The sequence below is a fragment of the Bufo gargarizans genome, chromosome 4 (genome assembly GCF_014858855.1).
Source record: "Bufo gargarizans isolate SCDJY-AF-19 chromosome 4, ASM1485885v1, whole genome shotgun sequence".
NCBI lineage: Eukaryota > Metazoa > Chordata > Amphibia > Anura > Bufonidae > Bufo > Bufo gargarizans.
This window is the reverse complement of record NC_058083.1, coordinates 102021905-102042291: the sequence shown is the minus strand read 5'-3', so window position 1 is coordinate 102042291 and position 20387 is coordinate 102021905. Positions and strand designations below refer to the sequence as shown.

Genomic DNA, 20387 nt, shown 5'->3' with positions numbered 1-20387 from the left:
TCTGTGTTGGTCCCATGTTCATATGTGCCCGCATTGCTGAGAAAAATGATGTTTTAATATATGCAAATGAGTCTCTAAGAGTAAGAGGGGCGTTACCATTACATAAAAAGGCGCTGCTCTCCCTGCACTTTGAAGGACAGGACCAGGTGTGATGATGCTTTCACTGCCTGGTCCTGTCAACCAATGTGCAGAGGGCATGGCAGTTGGAAAGAGCAGAGCCTCTAGGTGTAATGACAACGCCCCGGTTGCTCTTAGAGGCTCATTTGCATATATTAAATATTATTTTACTGAGCAATGCAGGCACATATGGACATGGGACCAACACAGATGCCTTCAGCTGCCAAGCACACATGTAACAGGTCAGCCGGTGTCATAGGTACAAATCTGCTGATAGATGCTCTTTAATATGACCCAGAATATAATGCCGATTTGTACTTCTTGACTGTGGGATTCATAATATATTATTTAGTTGTACCTGGCAGTTTTCAAAGTGGATGGCCACCACCAAGTTTCTACCAGAAGTCTTGTCCTGAACTTTGTCCTGTATGGAAGGATCGAGTTCAGGAGGAAAAGTGCATTTAAGCCATTCCAACCAGGTCAAGCTAAGCATGGACTGGATCTTGTCTTCGCTGATCTTCCTCATCTTACTCCGAAATTCCTTGACCTCATTATCCTGAAGGGCATCAAATTCCTGGAGTCCTGTATAAAAATAATAATAATCAATCCAAAACTAAATAAAGATAAATGAGACAAATGTATTTTTTATATATATATATATATATATATATATAGGGAGTGCAGAATTATTAGGCAAGTTGTATTTTTGAGGATTAATTTTATTATTGAACAACAACCATGTTCTCAATGAACCCAAAAAACTCATTAATATCAAAGCTGAATATTTTTGGAAGTAGTTTTTAGTTTGTTTTTAGTTTTAGCTATTTTAGGGGGATATCTGTGTGTGCAGGTGACTATTACTGTGCATAATTATTAGGCAACTTAACAAAAAACAAATATATACCCATTTCAATTATTTATTTTTACCAGTGAAACCAATATAACATCTCAACATTCACAAATATACATTTCTGACATTCAAAAACAAAACAAAAACAAATCAGTGACAATATAGCCACCTTTCTTTGCAAGGACACTCAAAAGCCTGCCATCCATGGATTCTGTCAGTGTTTTGATCTGTTCACCATCAACATTGCGTGCAGCAGCAACCACAGCCTCCCAGACACTGTTCAGAGAGGTGTACTGTTTTCCCTCCTTGTAAATCTCACATTTGATGATGGACCACAGGTTCTCAATGGGGTTCAGATCAGGTGAACAAGGAGGCCATGTCATTAGATTTTCTTCTTTTATACCCTTTCTTGCCAGCCACGTTGTGGAGTACTTGGACGCGTGTGATGGAGCATTGTCCTGCATGAAAATCATGTTTTTCTTACCTTGCAGACTTCTTCCTGTACCACTGCTTGAAGAAGGTGTCTTCCAGAAACTGGCAGTAGGACTGGGAGTTAAGCTTGACTCCATCCTCAACCCAAAAAGGCCCCACAAGCTCATCTTTGAGGATACCAGCCCAAACCAGTACTCCACCTCCACCTTGCTGGCGTCTGAGTCGGACTGGAGCTCTCTGCCCTTTACCAATCCAGCCACGGGCCCATCCATCTGGCCCATCAAGACTCACTCTCATTTCATCAGTCCATAAAACCTTAGAAAAATCAGTCTTGAGATATTTCTTGGCCCAGTCTTTCAGCTTGTGTGTCTTGTTCAGTGGTGGTCGTCTTTCAGCCTTTCTTACCTTGGCCATGTCTCTGAGTATTGCACACCTTGTGCTTTTGGGCACTCCAGTGATGTTGCAGCTCTGAAATATGGCCAAACTGGTGGCAAGTGGCATCTTGGCAGCTGCACGCTTGACTTTTCTCAGTTCATGGGCAGTTATTTTGCGCCTTGGTTTTTCCACACGCTTCTTGCGACCCTGTTGACTATTTTGAATGAAACGCTTGATTGTTCGATGATCACGCTTCAGAAGCTTTGCAATTTTAAGAGTGCTGCATCTCTCTGCAAGATATCTCACTATTTTTGACTTTTCTGAGCCTGTCAAGTCCTTCTTTTGACCCATTTTGCCAAAGGAAAGGAAGTTGCCTAATAATTATGCACACCTGATATAGGGTGTTAATGTCATTAGACCACACCCCTTCTCATTACAGAGATGCACATCACCTAATATGCTTAATTGGTAGTAGGCTTTCGAGCCTATACAGCTTGGAGTAAGACAACATGCATAAAGAGGATGATGTGGTCAAAATACTCATTTGCCTAATAATTCTGCACGTAGTGTATACACACACACACACACACACACATATATATATATATATATACACATACACACACACATATTATACACATTATATCTGAAATCAGTTTTGCTGGAGGCAACGTTGCCGTTATTTGCACCAAATTTATCAAAATGTTGATAAATGTGTTGCACCTTTAAATACGTCCAGAGCTGTTTCTTCAGCTTTCATTTCACCCAACTACTGCAGGGAGATTGCTTATGTGAATTGACACATCTTATAAAGTCACATTCATAAATGTGTCAATTCTGGCCAAGAAGCAAGCCACCACCACTTTTACAAACTGATGTGTATGGCTGTCATAACCCAGCACCCACTATACTTAAACCCCTTGTCGAATGCCCGCTGACTATATACGTCTGGTGGTCGGCACATGTCAATGGACACGCATTTTAAATAGTTATTGCAGAGACCACAGCTGTGCGCTAATTGTGCAGCTGCAGGAGCGGAGAGCCCGATGATGGTGACAGCAGGGCTCCCCATAGGCAAGGCAGGAATGTGTTTTCACTGTCTCTGCCTTCCTCATCGCTATATACACAGCAGTCATGTGGTCACCGGGAATTTGGAGTGTACAAGAGTTGCTGGGTCTCGGCAGACCCAGATCAGCTCTGTACACAGGTTGTACATCAATGCACAACCATTATGAGGACTGTATTCCCCCTCTAACTGGGGCTAATATGTCAGCACCAGTTACAGGACAAATGAGAAATAAATTTAAAATTAAAATGTAAAAAATAAAAAGTAATGATAAATGTCCCCCCAAAGTTCCTGTATAACCTTATGAGGGGGCACAAAGCATAAAATAGAAAAAATAAAACAAAAACAGCTTCCACACGCCACAGCGCAGCTTCTAGCAATGCTCCCAGCCACCTTTACCCATAAATCCCATATATCAAAATGACTGTTATGGAAAGGAGACATAATTTAAAAAAAAAAAAGTTTTTGTTGCATTTTTTGCTATTAACATAAGAAAAATAAAAAATGTAAAAAAATAAAGAAATACTAGTATAAAAAAATGGCATAAAAATAAAACCCCATGTATTACTCAAGAAAAACAAAAAATAGTTACATTACTGAATGGAAGAAAAAAGTTATGGCTTTCAGACACATGTACTTAAAAAAATAAAAAAAATTATAACAAACCAAAAAAAATAAAAAAAATTATAACAAACCATGAAAAAAATGTACACCGTCAGGAAAGGGGGTAAATGACCCAGTAAAGTGAATAGAGTTCCTAAAATTCTTCATTTTTGGATAACTGTATTAACTATTCATATATAAACCCCCATAAAAACCATTGTGTAATCGGGTTCCAGTCTTACTGACAGGCCTTATGAGTAATAGCTAGTCTGTGATGGTTTAAAGGGTTAGACAGAAAGGGCATTTTGCTTTGGGTCCTAAACTTCAAAGGGGTTTCTTGGACAGAGTTTTTATCCATATGGTTACAATACACAACCAAAGATATTAGCAGGGGGTGACATTATAGAAATGTCTAAGACATTTTTTTACTGTACTTCCATTGTCTTAATATTAAAGACATTTATGAACTTTAAATATGACAATGTTTCATGAAACCATAGAAATACAGGTCATGTCCTCTACAATTGGAGCCTATAAAACATTTTCCTGGGTGACAAATAGGGCAAACCGTACTGCTTCCACAGTGGACAGCTGCCAGTTTTCCAGGCTTCTAAAAGTCAAAAACGGCCTAGATACACATGCCTGCCTGTATCACATCTAATGAAAAAATAAAGCAAGCATTTTGGACTTTAAACCCCACCACCACTCCCTTCACATTGACCATCTCGAACAGTGTTCAGGCAGGAAAGGACAAGACTGTTTTGAACACCATTTGGGGCTGTGTGGCTACAGAAGAGGAGCCATTTCTGAGGACTATTTAGACTGTGTTTGGGCTACAGCCACGATGATATAGCAATCATCTTTTTACTCCTTTTCTGGAAAAAAGACCCCCATACGTGACAGAGAGCAAGTATAGTCTCTGTATGTTATCATTCCCCCTACTCCCCCTCAAACAAACAGACAGGTCAATGTTAACCTCCCTCTGGGATCATTTACAGTTACACAGGGAGAGAGAAGGCTCTTTCTGCAGCCTGTCAGCATGTCCTTTCTAAAGGGGGGCAGGGGGGCTACTTTAACCCTTCATAGCTCAGGCTTTGTTGTTTCAGCTATAGATGTAATCCTGGTCTTTTTCTAAAGCTGACAATCTAATCTTTAAGATAAAAGCACTAGCCACCATACATCACCAGTTACAGCCATAAGAAACAAGTCCTAGTGAGAACTGCATACACCTCCATCTTTTAATCCTGACCTCATTTCTAAAGGCTGTATCTCTCAAAGTAGCTCATAGTACTGCAATCTTGGTCTTGTTTAAAAGCATAGTACTGCAATATTGGTCTTGTTTAAAAGCATACATTGTCAGCTTTCAAACAAGACCAGGATTATATCTACAGCTGAAACACAGCCGGAGATATGAAGGGTTAGGAGGGACGTGCTGACAAGCTGCAAGAAGAGAGATGATACACATCCTTCTCTCTCCCTGTGTAACTGTAAATGATCCCAGGGGGAGCTTAACATTGACCTCTATGGATGTTGTCATTCTCCCTACTGTATAAAACAGAGACTATACTTGCTCTCTGATTGTCAGGTATGGGGGTCTTTTTTTTTTTTTTCCAGAAAAGGAGTAAGGATGATTGCTTTTTCATCAAATCAGCTCTCTGACCCTAATTAGGATGTTTATTAATGTCACGACCCACATGTTTACCAGCATCCAGATCACAGTGTCAAATCAGTGGCACCAATCATCTGTGCCCTACAACCACAAACATTTATAGAGTTCCCATATGACACGGTCCTTCCTGTCCATACTGCATCTTTAGCATAAACCTTTGAAGCAATTCTAAAGCGATACTCATTGCATTATTAGTAATAGCAACCATCACTGGATAGGAATATCCAATACATTTCTGAAAGATGGAAAATATTTCAGTCAGCAAGAAAGACTCTCTCTCTCACGGACTGTAGCCATAAACAAACCAGCATAACAATCAAACCTTGGAAAACTGGGCTCCTGGAATGAAATAGGTATAGAGTTTTTTGTTTTGTTTTTAATTTACCCCCCACCACCCCTTCCACTTCCCCTTTCTGCAAAATTCAAGGTCTCATACAGCTAAACTGAGAAAGATCTAAAACTTATGACTGATGAAACATATAGGTAAGAAAATGACATATTGTTTAAATAACGTTTCTATGTTAAACCGATTTTTATTTTTTAGAATTTTTGGTGATTTTTTTTTTTACATTTTTCATGCCACTATCTGTATTTAAAAAAGAAATACAATTTTCATACTGGTCACTGGCAAAGCCTGGGCCTGGCAGTGAAGTGAGCAGAATCCGTGACATAAGGGCACTGGGCTCTTCTTCCATGTAAACATAGGAGAAGAAATCAATGGCAGGGCATGGGCACTTGTATTCGGGGAAGAACGCCCCTGGGCGCTTGCAAGTCATTTGCATATATCTTCAAACGTCATTTTTTTCAACATCAAATACACAGAAGGGAGAAAGAAAGGTACGATCTGTTAACCGTTTATATCACCTACAGGGCAGTGATAACAGGTTTGTGTGTGTAAAGTAGGTGACAGGCTCCCTTTAAAAAACTAAACAAAAAAAACTCTTAAGAAAATATGTCTAACCTAAAAACGTGATTTAAACAATAGGTCATTTTCTGATGAGACATTCTCATTAAGGCAAAATATAGTTATGTTGCTAAGGGGATAAAATGCAGTTCAGTCACCCGAGCCAACTATACTGACTGACTTGAGGCATAAATTCAAAAGGTGTCATTTTCCAGAAAGGTTTTTACAATTATTGGGGGTATAAGGCATGACAGGGTTAAAATTGCTAGAGAAAACTGGCCCACAGGTGCAGGTTCCTAGTGGTTCCAGGCCCTGGATCTCCATGGTTTGGAGCATCTGGGGACCTGATCTATGCATTCCTGCATGTGATCCCTGACAGCTCGGTGGCACGGCTCTGTAATAAACCAAACCCAGAGCTGTGGATAACCAGCACCATCTCTCTCTCAGGCACAAAGAGAGATCACAAGCTCATTTCCATGAAACGCGTTTTAAGTGATTTCAAACATCTGACAGCACCCTGAAGGTAGAGGAGGGTGGGGGGCTGGACAGAGGAAATAGGCATTTATTAAAAACAAATGAGTGCTCTGTGTACTGGGAGATGACGCTCCAGCCTCTAATCAATAACATCTCTAATAGACACGCCAAATAGAAACCTCTTCCTATAGACGCAGGCTTGGACTGGCCCACAGGGGTACAGGGGAATCCCCCGGTGGGCCCCTGAGCAAGGTGGGCCCCTAGTCTCCCACCCCCTGCACAAGTGACACATAACACAGTAGGTTTAGTGCACTACATACATATATTCCATGTACAGCACCTCAACCAGCTGATGTTCATATAAAAACTTGTTAGATTATTTATTATATTTGAATGTATCCGTATGGTGGGCCCCCAAAATAAATTTTACTGGTGGTCCCTAGGTACCCCAGTCCGACACTGTATAGACGCCCCATATACCATACCGTTTTCACATTTATTTGCACTGCGCTGCACATAATCTGCACCGAAAACAACAACAATCCACTATGTCTGAACATGACCCAAGGCCAATTAAAGTGGTTCTCCGAATAAAGATAATTATGACCTATTCTCAAGAAAGGTCATCATTATCGGATCAGCAGGGGTCTGAATCCTGACACCCTGCCGATAAACTGTTCGAATGAGCCGCTGCGCTTACCGTAGCTCTGGTGAGTGAAGCGGGTCCTGGCAGCTTTTCAAGCACAGCGCCATACATCTTATGGCGGCTATGCTTGGTACTGCAGCTCAGACCCATTCACTTCAATGGAGCTGAGAGTCGGCCATGTGACCGATGTATGCTAAAAAGTCTAAAAAGGAGGAGGAGCACCCGGCCTCTTTTAACTGGGAGTCAGACACTCGCCAATCTGATATCCATGACCTAGGATAGGTCATTAGGAGTAATACCCGGATAACCCTTTTAATAATCTTTCCACATTGTCCGGTGCAAAGCTGCATTCACGTGCCCTTCTGTGGATACATCAGCAATCACTGCTGCAGCAGATCCTTGATTACACAGGGCGCTGTACTGCCAGCAAGCAAGGATTTTAAAGGGGAACTAAAGCTGGAATCTAAACGCACGGCTTATGTATGGCAAACCTTATGACTTTTCCTCACTTATGCCACTTTTTAAAGTGGTAAGAAAAGGTGGGTTGGCGTAGGCAGGGAAGCGCATGGACGGGCTCAGTTAATTTTCACGCAGGTTTTTGGCTTTAATCTACTCCAGCAAGAGGGCTGGCGTAGAGTTAAGTCTGTAGCCACGGCCTGCCAGATGAAGCGCCAAACTTATGTAAAGGTCTGCGCCTCTACATAATTTCGGTGATTCCTCCGGCAGCGCAGAGGGGCCAGTCTTAATTATTGTCCCTCTTATTCTTTATGCAAGCATAGCCTAGCCCCTCAATGCACCTCAGCAGCTTAACTAGTGAGAAAACAATAGAAATGGACTGGAAAATCCAACCCAATTGCTATTCCCCAGGAATAGTCACCTACTATGTGCGATCGAGTTGTGATGGCATCAACTGAATGTGTACAGAGTATTAGCTTTAAAGGGTAACTGTCATGTCCTCTTTATTATGCATAAAGCAATCTTTAGTTTCTTCACATACCACTGTTTTTCCCTTAGTTACGGCGGTCTTGAATCCTACAATGTGAAGACCTTCTCAAGATGGCTCCTCTGCCAGTTCTCTGAGGCCAAAACTGCCTTCCCTCACATCCCATACACACTTGCTGTAGCCAGCAGCTTCCTGCCAGCCAATCAGATTGGATTACTGAGAGACACGCCTCCTCACTCTGAAGCCTAATGCAGGCATGCAGTGGGAAGGACCGCCCCTCTGTCTTCCTAGCCGGAGACAGACAAGCCCTAGTAATGGTCTTTTAAGGGAGCAGTGGAAAGGGACAGGAGACATTAATAAAAGCTGTTGTTATAGGGTAATTACAGATCTTTTGACAATCATTGACAGACTAACTCAGGTATACATGCCTAGCTCTAATAAACTAGCAAATAAAAAAAAAATGACAGTTACACCTTGGCAAAAATGGGGACATGGGGGAAATTGAGCAAAATGCTGAAACTGTAGCAACACACAAATGAAAACCATAACATTTCTCACAGGGCCGATGGTCACAAAGTCTATTAGATCACACTTATTATGGCTTATATATAAGACCGCACGTCACTCATTCTGTGCGAAGCTGAGCCAGGTTTAGAAGTGGGTTCCAGATTTCAGGGGAGATGGGGAAAAAAAAAGAGGCCATCTAAAAGGGAGAAGAGGTTTGTGAGAGGAGCATGCTGAGGTTTGGAAAGTCAAACGTTCTCTTCTTCATCTGCCAAAGTCAAGTCAAAGCTTGTCATTTAGGGCAGGGCCTGCAGATCTCAGGGAGACCGCGGGATATGTGCCAGAGTTATTTCACTGCCTTCCACTAACCTGAAAAGTCGCTGATGCAGTACACAATAAACTAAACTGTTTATAAAGATTTGAATTTCCCTGCAGCGCAATCACATGGGAAATGGATTATTACATGGTGCCCATTGAAATCAATGCGCTGTCCCATGTAAGGTGTGAAGGGTGGTCCAGAGATATCTATCTAACTAACAAAACTACTGCTTATCCCTCAAAACAGCGACACGTATGGCCCACCGGGTGTGTTTTGTATTGGAGAGTCACATCGGTTTTAACATTCTGGCCAGCCTCATTCATTTTTAATACAATCACCTCTATAGCTAGGGCAGGGATCAGCACTCCAGCTGCTCTGAAACGACAACGCCCAGAATCCTCCTTTTACTTCTATGACAGTTATGAGAACAGCCAGGCAAGTGTGCATGCTGGGAGTTGTAGTTTTCCAGAAGCTAGCGTGCAGAGGGTTGCTGATCCCTGGTCTACAGCCTAACACCACTGAAGACTCAGTTGTAACTTCAGTAAACTCTGGTATCCCACTTCACTAAAGCCATATTCCCAGGAGTGCTGGAAGATAGGAGAAATTGTTTGGGAGGGCTCCTGTAACCACTATTGCACAGTTATTACCCACCTCTGCTACAGTCCTGAACTGAAGATCTGAATATTAATCAAGCAGTACTGAAGTGGGTATATGTTTTTAGGCATATTTGGCCATTCAGGAGTCCGAGAGATTTAAAGGGATCCTCTTGCGCTGAGAATGCAGTTAGTTACAGTGTATGCTGTAGAGATGCCTTAAGGCTGGGGCCACACAGCAATTACATTACAGGACTCTGATGATTGTCCATAAAATCTCAATGTGAGGCGCCATGACAGACCGCAATACAAATCGCTGTGAATTTCCTGTGATTCGGCTGTGTTTTTACAGCCAAATCAAAGCTCTAACTTTTTGAGTTTTTCTGTCGTGTGGCACATGTTAAACTTATGACCTGAGAACGTCCCTTAAGTGTACATCTGCAGTGTAATTGTTAGGAATGACGTTAAAGGGGTTGTGTCACTTCGGCATGTGGCATTTATCATGGAGAGAAAGTTAATACAAGGCACTTACTAATGTATTGTGATAGTCCATATTGCCTCCTTTGCTGGCTTGATTTTTCCATCACATTATACACTGCTCATATACAGGGGTTATGTAATTCAGTAGTGGTGGTCGGTATAGGAAAAAACAAAAACACCTTTTTCTACCATGTCTGTCTGATTGCCAAACAATTTTGATCCTAGCCTTTCTCCCCAGCAGACCAGTGCCAGTTGGAACCCCCGACCATGTCAGATGTTCGGTTTTATAATGAGCTGCAATCCTAGTCAATGCAAAGCTTTGGATACTGGACAGTGGTGGATCTGAAAAGACAGACCAAGGCAGACTAATGGACATGACTAAACCAAACGGGGCTGTCTTCGGCTTCTAGTCCGTGATATCTGGGATCTAACTCAGCATCACCAGCAGTCAGTGCTTTTCAGTTCTTGCTGGGTTTTGCCAAAAAAGACAGAGTGAAAAAATGCCCCTTGGTAAGAAATGCTATTTCCAGCAGGATCGCTGATATTATGCTTTACAGCACGTCATCATTTACTGCAGCTGCAATAAAAGAACGCCTTGAAGTTTAAAGGCTACATTTTGCTGTCACATGTATAGAAGAGATCAATAGAAAGGTTAAATACAGAAATATCACAAGATCCAGCACACTCGAGGGGAAGTGTGGACTCATTACACCAGCATGGCACAATAAAGGCCATTGTTACTCTGGTATGACCAGCAATATGACCGCACCCTCTGTAATAAGCGAGAGGATGCCAAGAAGTGACGCCTGGTCACACAGTACCTTTTCCTATCAAGACTCCTATCTTGGAATCTAGCTTCTCCGCAGGATTGCAGCTCCTGGTCACCAGCTTAAGGACAGGCAGGAAGGGTCGTACGTCACAGAGCCGCCGGCTCTCATCTTCCAGTTCCTCATGTACAGCTGTCTGGTTGACACACTGGAACATATAGGAGTCGATTTCCAGGAGCAGATGGAAGAGGGGGTAGCTTTGTGCATCCTTCCACACAAGCTGTGAACAGAACAGGACACATAGAGTAACAATGTTAAGGTGTTAAAGGGGTATTCCAGTTAGATAAAGTTATAACCTATTCACAAGATAGGGGATAGCTATTAGATAGGTGTGGGGGGGAGGGTTCTAACTGCTAAGACCTCCACCAGTCACAGGGGCCCCGTATCCCTAGCAGAAGGTAGCTCCATTTATTCTCTATGGGACTGCCAAAGATAGCCAAGTGCAGTGCTCGACTATTTCCGGCACTCTCATAGAGCGGAAGAGAGCGGCGGTGCTCATACTCAACCTACCATTCCGTTCATCTCCGAGGTACGCGCCCTGGTTCTGGTCATTGGTAGGGGTCCTAGAGGTTGGACCCCCACTAACTAACAGTTATCCCTTGTCCTGTGGATAGGAGATCCAAATATGCTTTTAAGTCAAGAAAACAAAGAAAAGCAAATCCTCCCAGAAAATATAGCACTACCTAAAAACAATCAGTAATGCTATTCCTTGGAGAAAATGTGAGATACTGTGACCATGGACGGTGTTCAGTGCAGACTCTGTCACTGCATGTGAGGAGGACACCTCCCTGGGCACTTGCGATACCCGGAACAGAAGCATTAAAATGTAGTTTTGCAGTCACGAAAGAAGCACGGCTCTCATGGTTGCATACATAGCTCTGTCAGCAGTTTTGAAGGGTCAAAACTGCTGACAGATTAATTTTAAAGACTAGATTTTTATTATTTTTTATTATTATTACCTGTTTAATCTGTGATATGGAAGCATCCCGTGGCACCTTCATCTGCACATAGATTCCAGTGGGGAGTAAGACATCCACAGACACTTTTGGAGAATGCTGTGAATCGTCCGCCCAGATGTCCATGGGATCCGACAGAGTGGGAGGCATTTTATAGGAGGAGGTACTACCTGTGAAACATGGCCCTGGAAGAAGACTCACAACATTAGTGTCATTGTGTGGTACGGCGTGTTTCATTAGACAGCTCCCCCATTAAGTGCACACATCGTGAGATTATGCATGTGATGTACAGAGTTTGCGCAAAAGTCTGGACACAGCCTTTCAAGTCGTGTAATTTTCTTCCAATGTGTGAAAGTATTTATTGGCAAGGAGGCTACGTTATTTAGTGGGCATCATTTTGGGCCGCCATTTTAAAATACGCAATATTGAATTCAGCTCAGGTTTTTCCGATGGGAAGGGGGTCATGTGAAATATCAGTCTTGGCTAGAATTTACTCAGAAACGCACTGGAAGGGTCAGTTGTGACCTAACTTTACCTGCTTATGAGTTGAGCAAGGTCAAAATTTCCTACGGGTATGTTCACACGGCTAAAATCCACAACACAAATTCATAGCAGATTTTTAATCTGGTGGAGGTTTTAGAAGAGTTTTTACAAGGGGTATTAGAAGAGTATTTCGTTGTGGTCTAACAGCTTCCCCATTTGACTTCTATGGAATCCAGAATACAATCTACTTGCAAGAAGTAACATGTAACTTCTCAAGCGGTGTCCATGCCTGAGAAAAACTTAAAATAGATACTCTTGTGCTTGGTATCGCGCTCAGCTCCATTCATTTCAATGGGGCTGCGCTGCTCCGAGGCCACGTGACACATGAACATGTCGTCACTCAAAAAGCAAGAAAAGCAGAGAGAAGGCAGCACCGCTCACAGGAGTGCTGATGCCTTATAAAACAGCTGATCTGTGGGGGTCCTGAGTGTCAGACCTCTATTGATCAGATACGGATTACCTATCCAGAGATCAAAATTTTTGATAATTTATTAAAAAGGAAAAAACAAAATGACCCTTTGCTATGACAATTGTAATTTAGTTCTGAGGGCCTCCTATTTCTCTTGATTATCTTTGAGATGTTTGTACACGTTGACTGCAGTCCACCTGTGGTAAATTCAATTGATTTGGAAAGACACACAGCTGTCTATATAAGGTCTCACAGTTGACAATGCATATAAGAGCAAAAACCAAGCCATGAGGAGGAAAGAACTGCCTGTAGCGCTCAGAGAACGGATTAAGAGGAGGTAAAGATCTGGAGAAGGATAAAAACATTTTTTGTTGCACTAAAATTTTCCAGAGCACAGTGGCCTCCATAATTGTTAAGTGGAATTAGTTTGGAACAACCAGTAATCTTCCTAAAGCTGACTGCCCCATCAAACTAAGTAATCAGGATGAAAAGCCTTGGAAAGAGAGGTGAACAAAAACCCAATGGTCACTGTGGCTGAGCACCAAAGATCCCGTGTGCAGAAGGGAGTAACTTCAAGAAGGTCAACCATCATCACTGCAGCATTCTACCATCCTGGGTTTGATGGCAGAATGACCAGAAAGAAGCCTCTCCTCAGCAAAAGAAACATGAAAGCTTGCAAAGAAGCACCTAAAGGACTCTCAGACTGGGAGAAACAAGATTCTCTGGTCTGATGAAACCAAGATTGCAACTTTTGCACCTCAATTTATTCAAGTGTGGTGTGTGGAGAAACCAGGCACCCCTCATCACCTGCCTAATACCATCCATACAGTAAAGCATGGTAGTGGCAGCAACATCCTGTGGCGGTGTTTTTCAGTAACTGGGACAGGGAGACTGGTCAGGGTTGAGGGAAAGCTGAATGGAACAAATAAAACCTGATCCAGTGTAGTCTGGACTTCAGACTGGTCCAAAGGTCAACCTTCCAAAAAGACAATGTCCTGACTTAATCCCAATTGAACATCTCTGGAGAGACCTGAAAATAGCCGTTTACCGACAGTCCATATCCAACCTGACAGAGCTTGAGAGGATCTGCAAAGAACAATGGTAGAAAATCCCCAAATCCAAGTGTGCAAACCATGAAGCATCATACCCAAGAAGACTGAAGGCTGTAATCACTGCCAAAAGGTGCTTCAACTAACCCTGGGTTCAGACCTGAGCGTTTTACAGCGCGTTCCTACGCGCTGTAAAACGCACAACAGGCAAGAACCTGGGCGTTTTACAGCGCGTACGATCGCGCTGTAAAACGCCCGACGCTCAAACAAGTGCTTGAGCTTTTTTTTGGGCATTTGTCGCGCGTTCCCGCACATAAATATTCGGGAACGCCCGACAATGTGTGCACGCCTGTCGCTGTATGCGCGATTGTAAACGCCCGTACAATCGCGCATACAGAGCGCTCGTTTCAGAACGCTCAGGTCTGAACCCCCTGTAAGTCCTAAGTAAAGGGTCTGAAAACCTATGTTAATGCAAGATTTTAGTTTTTCCTTTTCAATGAATTAGCAAATTTTTATTTTATTTTAGTAAAAGGCAGCAACAAAATGTGAAAAAAAAAAGGGATTGAAGACTTTCCAAAGGCATTGTATATATTGCAGAATAGGCCATTATTAAAGAATAAGACATAGGCTGTTGTGTATTCCTGTTTTATCTAATGTGTAATTTGTAGATTCTCAGCCATCTTGATTCCTTCTCTCTTCAGATATAGTATTCCTAATGAATCCTACATTTCCCATCATGACTGGCTTTGCAGAAACAGACATGGTTTAGCCTGACCACACTGCACTGCGTCCTCTGAGGGCAGCCATGACAGATTAGTTATACAGCTGCTATCCCCTCACACTGCAAGGTCTCCAGGTTCTCCTATGTGACGCAGCTTGAGCCTGTCTGCCCTCTCATCTCTCTCCCGTCTGCCGTTACATGCAGGAGCCAAGGAGACCAGTGTGAAGCTACATCTCAAAGAATTACAATGGAGAGTCAGCACGCCCAGATAGTACAGGCAGGCAGTGCGAGTAGGGATTACATAGCAGCAGCTAATCAATGTATACACCCACCTGCTATATATCTGTACACCTGGACCTTTTAGATAGGAGGGACATTATATCATTAACAAAATACAGCGAAATACATAAGAACATCGAGGCAGCGGAGGGGCCTGAGAGCTGTCGGGATGGATATGATTGGTGATGTAGTTCACAGGAAGTCAGCCACAAAGAGAGACTTTAGTTCCTGTTTACACATTAGAGCACGCAGTATGACTTGGACTCACATGTCGAGGTTCCCATAGCAAAAAGATTCAAAATGTATGGATGCAACCATTAGGTTGTAACAAATGATACTGCTGAAATACTGGTGGGGAGTTAGTAATAAATGTAAAATAAAAAAAATACAGTCTTTGTGAACACGCTCAGGAACCGCAGATGATAATTCTTCACAGTACTGTAGGATTTGCCATTTCAGGTGGACCTTATTGCACAATACGTGGTAGGGATCGACTGATAAATCGGTTTTACTGATATTATCGGCCGATATTCTGAATTTTGAACGTTATCTGTATCTATTTTGCCGATATTCCGATAACGAATCGGAAACACGGATCACGCTGCTGTCAGTGCTCTCTGTGTTCCCTCAGCAGCACAGGGGAGAAGGAAGCAGTGTCTCACTCCCCCTGTGCTGCTGCTGCTGCCACCAATGAGAGGAGGGAGGAGAAGAGGGGCTGTGGCCACTGCGCCACCAATGAAGATACGTTTCTCATTAATTCATATACAGGAGGCGGGAGCTGGCTGCAGAATCACATAGCCGGCTCCCGACCTCTATGAGCGGTAGCTGCGATCTGCGGCAGTTTAACCCCTCAGGTGCGGCACCTGAGGGGTTAACTTCCGTGGAAGTTCCAATCGGAGCCCCAGCAGTGTAAGCCTGGGGCTCCGATCGGTTACCATGGCAGCCAGGACGCTATTAAAGCCCTGGCTGCCATAGTCAGCTACCTTGCTGCTGTGTTCACAAAGCACAGAGCAGCAGGGACAGTGTGAGGTCCTATTCACCCTGATAGAGATCTATCAGGGTGAATAGGACAAGGGTTCTAGTCCCTAAGGGGGCTAAATGTTAGTAAAATGTTAGAAAATAAATAAATAAAAAATATTAATTATAAATGAAAAAGATTTACAAAACAAAAAAATACACGTTAACAATAAACATTCATTTTCAGCAGATGTGTAGGAATTTTTTATTTTTTCAAAAATGAAAATTCACAGGATAATCGGTATAAATTATCGGCCTGAAAGTTCACAGATTGTCGGTATCGGCGCTATAAAATCAATATCGGTCGATCCCGAATACGCAGTATGGATCACCTGGTGAATCCTACAGGGCTGTGAAGTAGTATCATCTGCAGTTCTTCAGCTTGTTCATGAAGATTGGATGAAACGTTTAACCTCATGCATCCAGCAGCATGGTGGGCAGATAGAACACGTCACATAAAGCACTTTAGGAGTCTTTGGCCTTGTTTAACTACTAAACGGGTGAAGATAGGTGAAAACTGACACTTCCAGTGCATTTCTGAGTAAATTCTACCAAAGAGTGATACATCACATGACCCCCTTCACATTGGAAAAACATGAGCTTAATTCAATATGGCGGATTTCAAAATGGCAGCTGCCAATTAATACTTTTACAAATTGGAAGTTAATTTTTTACTACGGTAATTACAGCAGTCAAAAGGAGGAGTCAAGATGTTTTCCTAACCATGTACAATAAATCATTGGGTCTAATTGATACGTCCACTGTGCAACCAATTGTTTGTGAGTACTAGATGCTCAGCCATTAGCCACTTCCACCTAAGAAATCCTGTGTCAGGCTGTAAGGTAACTGGCTGAACAAGGAGCCTTGCTCAGATTGCAACAGAAGACACAGATTGGAAAACTCCACCACGCAGAAAAGTTCCCATTTGCATCTTTTGATTCAGTATAATTACTATCATCTAAATATTTTATCATCAACTACCCACATTAACAGAAAACAAAGAAGGGCCTCATAAAAAATCAAAACAAAAAAAACTGAATCTGGAAGGAGTTCAAGTTTCATTTTCTTACCTACACGCACAAAGTAAATCATTAATCTGGTTACTTAGAACAGCAGAACAACCGTTCTGATAAATCAACTCCTCAATGTTATGCCTTATTCACATGTCAGTGTTCGGTCAGTGATTTCCATCAGTGATTTTGAGCCAAACCAGGTGCGGCTCTAAACACAGAACAGGGGCAGATCTTTCCCTTATACCTTATGTCTGTGGAGGCTCCAATCCTGGTTTTGGCTCACAATCACTGACGTGTGAACGAGGCGTGAGATACTGCAGGGGTCTCTTTAATCAAAAATGGGTATGTTTTTTAAACTCAATAGTCAAGAATTTTTATGTATTTTTTTTTCTATTTCAGCAGTATTATTCCATTGAGAATTGAAAATCCTTCTGTAGCAGTCAACACAAATCATAATTCCATAATGAAGGCGCAAATACTAATGGGCGCCTTCATTATGGAATTGATTAGATTAGTACATAGTAGGACCAGGAAGTGCGGAATACAGTGGCTTTTCGCATCACTCCCTGGTCTTCTGCTGGCACCGCGCTCTGCTGTGTCCCTATGAGCTGATGCTGTGCGACGTCAGGTCACAGTACAGCGACCCAGCGCTACGCCATCCAGAGCAGGAGAGGTAAGTTATTGTCTTTATGTTTTGTCTGATCTGAGGTCTTATAACATTGCGGGGCTGATTAACATCCGGGGGCTCTGATATGAAGTCTGATTAACATTGGTGGGGGGTGTTTGATCTGAAATCTGCTTAACAGCGTTGGGGAGTCTGATCTGAGATTTACTTAATATTGCGGTGGGAGGGGGGTTCTGAGCTGAGATCTGATTAACATCGGGGGTCTGATCTGAGGTCTGATTAACTTTGGGAAGGTCGATAGCCAAGTGCTGCACTCCACCATCTCTGGCAGTCCCATAGAGATGCATGCTCGACCATTGTTGTGTTCATTTGGGAGGGACAAAGGACCCCACACGTTCATGATTGTGCTGGTCCCAGACCCAAACCAAATAGCAGAGCCAGAGAGCTCAACACACTAGCTCTAGGTGACAGTAATGAACTGGGAATAAGTAGATCTTACGTAATAGCTGGTTGACATTAGGCTGGAAAGACTGGCTGATGTTGACATGTTAAACAGATCTGCATAAGAGTTAAAAAAGAATACAGTAGCATAAATGTAATAAACTAACAGTTGTCACCACTTAAAAGGTGTTATCTTATGGCTAATGTAAAAAACGAAAATCAGACTTCATATAGGACACGACAATCTCTTTCTAGCAAAGCTAGAACCAGCCCTGTACCTCACATGGATCCAGAGATCTCCCCATTCATTGCTCTCCTAGATTTATATCAAGCTAAAAGCTCAAGGGGAGTGTCTTTTCTGCTGCAGCTCAGGGGGCGTGTCCATGTTTGAAGGATGAAACTGAGCATGTGCGGCCTTCTCAGTGAGCAGTACAAAGAAACAAGAAAAAGAACAAACAGCAGGTGGCACTATACAGATATATTTTATTGAATGACTCAGTGGCTATGCTATTTTTCGTATGACAACCCCTTTAAAAGGGTTTTTTGACCACCCTCACCCTCCAAAAAAATAAAAAATTACCGACTGCAGGGAATCGGCTTAAAATAAAATAAAAAACACACACACTCTTGAAAGCACTTTATTCCAATGCCAAGGGTCCCTGCTGTTTATGCTCCCTGTAGACTGGTAGTGATGACATCCTGTCCCTGGTCACGTGGAATGCCGTAGCTACTTACTGACCTCAGTGGTGACAAATCCCCAAGTAGCTGATGACTGGAGATGCTTACTGAACGGCTGTTGCAGTCCATGTGACCGGGTATGAGACATAATCATTTCCGGGCCCCGAGAACTGGAGCAGTGGGGACAGGACTCTCAGTACTGGAACATGGAGGCTTTCAAGAGGGGAATGTGTTTATTTTTTTTTTAATTTTTTTTTTTTATTGCTTTTTAACAGATTCACCGCAGTCAGTAATTTTTTGAGGCTGTAGGACAACCCTTTTAAAATGTCCAAAGGATCCAGCAGTGATGCTCTAGTGGTCAGGCCAGTCTTTACGTCCTAGGGTGCAGTCAATGGTGTGTGCTACTTACTGGCATCAGAGCTCAGGTGAGGACTGTGTGTCTTCTATACTCTAAGTTACTGTTTCGCTCTACAATGCGCCTGTCTGGTTCCTTGATATTCGATCTCAAGTAGTATACCATTTTATAATTTGGTATATTATATATGTACATAAAAAAATACAAATTTGTGCTCAGGTGTAAATTAAAAAATACATACTTGGAAAACATGGATCTTTTACTCACTGAACCATAGTTGCCCCTCACTGACCACCCAAAAATCTGGTACGCTTTTTATTTATCGCGTTTTTTGTTTTTGTTTGCTTTTTTAAACTTTTAGACAACCTCTTTAAGAAAACACAATCTGAAATTCCAATTTACTTCATACAATAAGGCACGGCTGAACCCTCCATAACCTTAGATGGAGAGAGCGGCTGAACTTGCTGCTGCCTGATGTGATGTGGCGAGGGTTAATGCGTCACACAGTCATGAGGCAATACTAATAATATCACTTCCCTTAATTGTGTACAACAACAAACGAGATCATGTCAGCCGAACACAACCGGCATTGTCCTAGACTAGAAGACGAGGAGTGATCCTGGGCCGGGGCCAAGCTCCCACATAGCAAACCTCATACAATCAGAGGCAGCGCTGGAGTGAAGACGTGAGATTAAAAGTATGGACCACGGGGGCGTCACAGGAAAGACACAAAATGATAGCATTCACTGTAGAAGCAAGAGCCCCCTCCACCCCCATCCTCATCCGACATGAAGTCTCCCAGTATACGCTTTACGCGAGTGTCACAGAGACTGTAGAGATGGGGGGCGTCACCTTACAATCCATTGCTCTTCGAGTGGACGATCATCATGGGTGAAAGCTCCTAATCTTCTCCGAAAAGTAGTGAGTGAGTCACCTCCCTATGGGAATCCCATGCATATTAATCACTGCCTCGTTTCAGGTTTGTGCAAGCACAGTCCCCTCCTGCCTACGTAAGAGTACCTGCTGCCTGTTACATAACTACCGGGGCTGAATGGAAGCAGACAAGTGTGAGGAGCAAGCATGAAGAAGCTGCGAGACGCCCACACTGATGCCGTCAATGCCCCATGGTTGGCCATCCTCCACTAACGTCTACCTGAACTGATGCCCGCTGGATGATTTTTGCATAGCATGACATTTTTGGCAACCTCTGCATTGGTTTCCAGCCTGTGGCTCTCCAGCTGATACAGAAATAAAACTGCCAGCATGCTCTGACAGCTCCGTCCGTGATGGCAATGCATGCTGGGAGTTGTAGTTTTGTAACAGCTGGAGCTACAGGTTGGACAGCACTAGCAGAGGCTCCTGGATTCTTGTGCAGGGACTCAATGTGCATCCCATGGAGCAGGTGGCTACTTTTCATGACACATGGAGGTACTCTACATTTTGGGCCCATGCACCAGCTCCATATAAGCAGTAATCCAGACGTGTGCATGGGGAAATAT

The 20387-nt window shown here is 42.9% G+C and overlaps 1 protein-coding gene across 6 annotated transcripts in view; it reads right to left on the bottom strand.

Moving 5' to 3' along the window:
- PIK3CB (phosphatidylinositol-4,5-bisphosphate 3-kinase catalytic subunit beta) overlaps positions 1–20387 on the bottom strand; it is a 142505-nt gene that overhangs the window by 42949 nt on the left and 79169 nt on the right. For 4 of the 6 annotated variants that reach the window (XM_044289238.1, XM_044289237.1, XM_044289241.1 and 1 more), the window contains 3 exons: positions 11762–11943; positions 10797–11022; positions 476–699 (listed from right to left, as the gene is read on the bottom strand). In XM_044289238.1, the coding sequence (XP_044145173.1) occupies positions 476–699; positions 10797–11022; positions 11762–11908 (597 nt within the window). In that variant the 5' untranslated portion in view covers positions 11909–11943. Of the gene's footprint in view, positions 1–475; positions 700–10796; positions 11023–11761; positions 11944–19740; positions 19833–20387 lie in introns of those variants that run through there. The other 2 variants (XM_044289240.1, XM_044289242.1) reach the window with 2 other exon arrangements.